The 5,683-nt window shown below is 43.4% G+C and overlaps 1 protein-coding gene across 1 annotated transcript; it reads right to left on the bottom strand.

Annotated features, from left to right (window-relative positions):
* Positions 1-45: 45 nt before the first annotated feature.
* LOC105556922 lies at positions 46-5,315 on the bottom strand. Its single transcript, XM_012004036.1, has 2 exons — positions 1,550-5,315; positions 46-275 (listed from the first exon to the last, which is right to left on the bottom strand). The coding sequence occupies exons 1-2, from the start codon at positions 5,313-5,315 to the stop codon at positions 46-48; spliced, it is 3,996 nt and encodes a 1,331-aa protein (XP_011859426.1).
* Positions 5,316-5,683: the final 368 nt, after the last annotated feature.

Below are 5,683 nucleotides of genomic sequence, written 5' to 3'. Positions count from 1 at the left end.
AATTTAAGATGAATTATGATAGTCAATCAGAAGAATTCATCTATCTTATTCTATCGATGAATGGGTTATGTGGGGATTGTGCGGTGATGAGTCTCTCTCGGGCAGATGTAGTGACGTGGAAGAACTTCCGGCGGGTATGTGATCTCGGAGCATCGGCTGGACGGGTTGGCTCAGGTTTTCGTGCAGAGTCGGGCTCAGCATAGCAGTAGGCAGGAACTCGGTGGTTCGGCTGCCATCATGGCTCAGGTTTTCGTGCAGTGTAGTGGGATCACGAGCTGTTAAGTGAAGTCCCCGTTATGCGAGAGGGAAAGCCCAAGGTTGCTTCTCCCTGTTTATGGCGTTGCCACAAGTTGATGGTTAGGCGGGAAGGTGCTGTACGCAGCCCCGCAGGATACGCAGGACTTCCAGCTCGGATTATAGTGCTGCTGAATTAGCAGCATTGGTGATGCTGGCTCGATTGTTCTGCTCCTGCACCAACACTTCACTTTGAAGTTTATTCGTGGGAGATAATGGGAGGTAGTTGATTGGGGGAGTCACTGGGGTGTCACTGGGGTGTCACTGGGGTGTCACTGGGGTCTGCTTCAGAGAGTTCTTAGGTTAATTATTTACAGTGTTTCTTACATACTAAAATCTTATCTATATCGACAGAGTGGCATTATTAAAGAATTAGTCGTCCTCGTAACTATCTAACAGTTCCATTCGCACGAAACGACGAGTAATTACGTCGTACATTAAAAGCGCTAAACGCCTATAGTCGATTCCGGCTTGACGCAGCTGTACAACGCATTCGAAGTATGCGGCAAAGCATTCTCGGCAATCTGCCGCGCTTGTAAAAACAATTAGGTTGCGGTGACACATACTGCACCGCATAATCCCTCGTGGTCCGTAGAGCAGGATGTGTAAGATACCTGGCTCGAAGGACGAGGAAGGATTGTGATCATAACAATCGATACAAATGAGGTTTGAATTTTTGGGTTCACGAAATGCGACGACCAGGGAGCATTCGCATCTCAGGATGTGATACCTTCGAACCAACGGATGCGCCCTGGGGCGGCGCCTTCGATAGGGACACATGTTTCAGTCTATTATAGAGACTGGTAAGCGATTGTGCAAGATATCGTATTTGAAGTTAAGGTCGCTAATGTTCACGTGCTGGCTGCGTAAGGCGAGCAACAAGTGTATGTATTCAGTAAGGCATGTGATGCAGTGGATGGCTTACATATGTGAAGTTAAAGAAGTACGGCATCGTTGACAAAAATGGGACTCGATAAAACCTTTGTAAAGGTAGTGTGATATAATGAGTTCACAACATATGCGGTTAGATTCTAGAAAGGGGTTTTGCATGAAGAAGCATGGCATGCATAGTTTTCCCCCTGTAATAGGATTGAAAATATATACAGAGTAAACGCAGTAAGCGTCCTGGTAGACAGACGGGTCGTAACCCGCTGGGGGTGAGACTGACATTAGTGTGGTTGTATGTTTGATCTCCCGAGGAGTTGACGTGAACCTAGAACAGAAATGATGGTTAATGTTCATCCTGGGTCCATACAGGTTAGTTTCAGTTTATCGGCATGCACTACGCGAGGCTTATTGCGGAATAGAATTCGTATGTTATTGGAAGTGAGGACTTCTAAGACCTTGTACGGTCCCGAATACTGGTTTCCGAACTTTCCTTTTCTAGGTTCCTTTAATAGGAACACGTTGTCGCCTTGTTTAAAGGTCTTTTGATGAACTCGCTTGTCATAATAGTTTTTAGTGCGTTCTTTAGACCGAATAAGGTTTCGACGCGCGTCTTCTTGCGTGTCGCGTAGTCGGTTAAACAAATCAGTGAGGTATTGCTGATAAGTAACATTAGGTTCGTCCTCGGCGGACGTGTACGAGGATGGTGTTCTCGGGACGCGCCCGAAGACTAACTGGTAAGGGGAGTATTTAGTGCCTTCGTGTACGCTGGTGTTGTATGAAAACATGGCGAGTGATACGTAATCATCCCAATTAGAGTCCTTATTAATTTGCGTCTTAAGGTATTCTGTCAGGACATGGTGGGATCTCTCGATTGAACCGTTAGATTGCGGATGGTACGCGGTGGTCTTGAAATGAGTTATTTTGAATTTCTTGGCCAAATTTTTCATGAGTGATGTGAGAAAGTTACTGCCCTGGTCTGTAAGTATGGCCTTAGGGGCTCCGTAGATACAGATAAAATGCTTCGTAAAAGCATCGGCTATGGTTAACGAGGTGGCTTCTTTGAGGGGAACAGCCACAGAATATTTAGTAAGTAGATCTTGCAGTGTCAAGATATAATTATTTCCATTGTCAGATTCGGGTAAAGGGCCCATAATGTCTAAGGCTATTTTATCAAAAGCAGACCCGGGAGTATCAGTTATTATCATAGGTTGTTTCGTCTTAACCCGAGTTAGTTTCTTTAATTGACACTCTTTACAGTTTTGAATGTACTTTTGGATGTCTAATTTCATAGAGTTCCAATAATAATGGGTACGCAGTCTGTTATAGGTTTTGGTAATCCCTTTATGGCCACCGATAGCAGACGCGTGATACTCGGTTATGAGAGGTAATCGCTCCGGGATTTCTGGTGCGGTAATTAGATTTTGGCAAATGGTGATTTTGATAGGGAATTCTCGGAAATATTTACTAAGCTGTTTTTGGAAATAGTCCCATGGGATTTCATCAAGGTAACTGGTGGTGTTGATGCTAAATGATGGTAAATCAAATTCAGTGATTACATCGACCAGAGATTCTAGACAATTTTTGATGTTACCAGTTTCAATTAAAATTCGCTTGTTCAATTTTACAGGAAGCGCGATCAAAAACTTTGAGCCGATAGAAGTAACTTTGGCACGCTCAAAAGTAATGTCTGTATATTTAGGAAGCATATCATTCTTTTGTAACTCCTTAGCGCCACGATCAAAAGGTTCTCCCGTGGATGTGATAAAGATCACTAAATTATCCTTTTGAGTTGTTAATCCATCACGACTGAATGCGATATTGAGCTTAGTTTCGTTAATTTTTTGGATAGCTGGTATGGAATCAGATTGGAACATCATTTGTTCGTTATCATCATTTTCCTCGTCTGAATCACTTGGAATTTCCGAATCGCTATCTCCGGATTGACTAGAATTTTCGATTTCAAAGAGGGGGTCAGGATCCGGTGGAATTTCTGGATCCGGTATAGGAACAGGAGTTGGTGAAACGGAAACGGGTATAGGATTTGCAGAAAATATTGATTCGTTAGAATCATCGTTGGGTTCGGTGATAATGGGCTGTGCAGTCATTGGCAGGGCGATTGCATCGGGCGGGTTTCTGGATAGAGCATCCGCGTTAGTATTTGAAGTGCCCTTCTTATAATAAAACTCGTAATTGTATTCGACTAATTTCGCGCGCCATTTCCACAGCCGCGAGGACGGGTCTTTGATTGAATACAGCCATATCAATGGCTTGTGATCCGTGACTATAGTAAATTTCTGTCCATAAAGGTATGGCCGAAAGTGGTTGGTACAATATACGATAGCTAAGCATTCTTTTTCTATTACCGAATAATTCTGTTCGGCTTTATTTAAAACTCTAGAAACGTAGGCAATGGGCAAGTCTTTTCCGATCTTGCCTTGGCTGAGTATACCGCCGATGGCGTATCCTGAGGCATCGGTGGTTAGAACAAAGGGTTGATTAAAATCGGGGTATTGTAAGATGGGTTCTGTACACAGACAGTTTCTTAAAGTATCGAAAGCTTCTATGTGCTTTTGTTGGAAATTAAAGGGCGTATCCTTTTTCAAAAGATCGCTTAGAGGTTTTGCTATCTTAGAAAATTGGGGTATGAATCGACGATAGTACCCCACAAGTCCCAGAAATTGTTTTATGTTCTTTTGATTGCGCGGTTGCGGGAACAATTGAATGGACTTGATTTTCCCGGGGTCCGGTCTAACACCGTCGGCACCTATAATATGGCCGAGGTACGCGACTTCTTTGCGCAAAAACTCACATTTGTCCGGTTGGAGCTTTAGATTCGCGTTTCTCAAGCGCGTCATCAATTTATTAAGCTTTACAGCATGTTCCTGCAAAGATCGGGCATATATCACTATGTCATCCATGTAAACAAAGAGCTCATTGCCCTGTAGGCCCGTTAGCACGTTGTCCATTAATCTTTGGAACGTCGCTGGTGCATTTTTCAATCCGAAGGGCATTCTCCGGAATTGATAATGACCGTATGGAGTTGAAAAGGCGGTTTTAGGCGCGTCTTGCGGATTAATAGGTATCTGATGAAACCCGGAAGCTAAGTCTAAGACGGAGAAGTATTTTGCGTTTCCTAATTGATCGAGAATATCCGTGATATTGGGGAGCGGGTACGCGTCGCCAATAGTTTTTTCATTTAAAAGTCTGTAATCGATTACCATTCTCCAACGCTTATTACCGGCAGAATCTGGCTTTTTGGGTACAATCCAAACGGGTGAATTGTACGGAGAGGAAGAATATTCTACGATATTATTTTTTAGTAACCCGTCTACCTGCTTATTAATTTCGTCCTTATGAATTGGAGGGAAACGATATTGTTTGGTATGGATGGGTAGTTCATTAATAGTAGGAATGGAATGTTGTGTGGCATTTGTACACTCGAAAGGGTCAGAAGGTAATTGAAACCTATCAGAATTTTTATGAATTAATGAAATCAACTCATCTTTCTCCTCGGAGTTAAGATGATTGATTCTTAATAATTGTAAAATAGAATCAGCGCGGTCGCTGGTATAAAGGGGAGTATTACTGGAATTTGAAAAATAAGAAGAATGTTGAACCTCTTGTATGGATTCTTCGCGACCTAGGTACGGAGAACTTAACGGAACAAGGGGTAACATATGAGAATCCGATTTCTCAGAATCGGCAATAAGAGCGTTAAGGGGTTGAGTAGAAGGTGTGAAAACACTTGAAGAGGGGGTAGGGGTAGCTGCGTGTCCTTGGACTGTCGCGGATGGATCGGACTCTCTGATATCCTCGGAATCAAAGGTGTCGTAATCCAGCAGGGGAACGGTAGGGACTTCCAATTCATAAAGCTGTTCGGTAGTATTAAAAACAGGCAAATATGCTTTGCCATGAGAATTAGTTACTAACGCGTTACCGAAGTATATTCCGGACTCCGTCGGTAGTAAAGAGACGTATCCCGTTTGGTTTTCGGGATTAGAGACGTTAACGTGCGCGGGGGTGACGGAACGTGGTTTTACTTCCACGATCTCTGTTTTAGCAAAAGGGACGCGCACATTGTCGTATTGTAGCAAATTATTTTGAAAATCGAGCACGGCGTGGTGTTCTCGCATAAAAATAGCACCTATAATTCCGTCAGCGGAAAAAGAAATATCTTGTGGCACTATATGAAATTCGATATCGCGACCGATAAGGGGAATAAGAACTGATCCCAGCGTACGCAGGGGTTTTGGCGATATCCCGTGTATCGTACAAATGTCGCGGTTATTAATTATAAAAGATGGCTTTAAGCATCCTTCTTTCAGTAAATTAAGATTCGATCCCGAATCGAGCATGAAACGCTTATTACCGTCGAAAGCTAGAGACGATAATATAATAGTAGGCAATTGACGGCTTTCTTCGATTACGTTCACGCGGGCTGTAGAGGTGGAGATGCCTTTGTTGGCTCCGCACTCTGGATTGTTCGAGGGAGGATCTGGCG

This window comes from Vollenhovia emeryi, unplaced genomic scaffold (assembly GCF_000949405.1).
Source record: "Vollenhovia emeryi isolate VEMERY1.0 unplaced genomic scaffold, V.emery_V1.0 DF939703.1, whole genome shotgun sequence".
Classification (NCBI taxonomy): domain Eukaryota; kingdom Metazoa; phylum Arthropoda; class Insecta; order Hymenoptera; family Formicidae; genus Vollenhovia; species Vollenhovia emeryi.
Note: the sequence above shows the minus strand (reverse complement) of the source record. Positions and strands in the feature narration are given on the sequence as shown.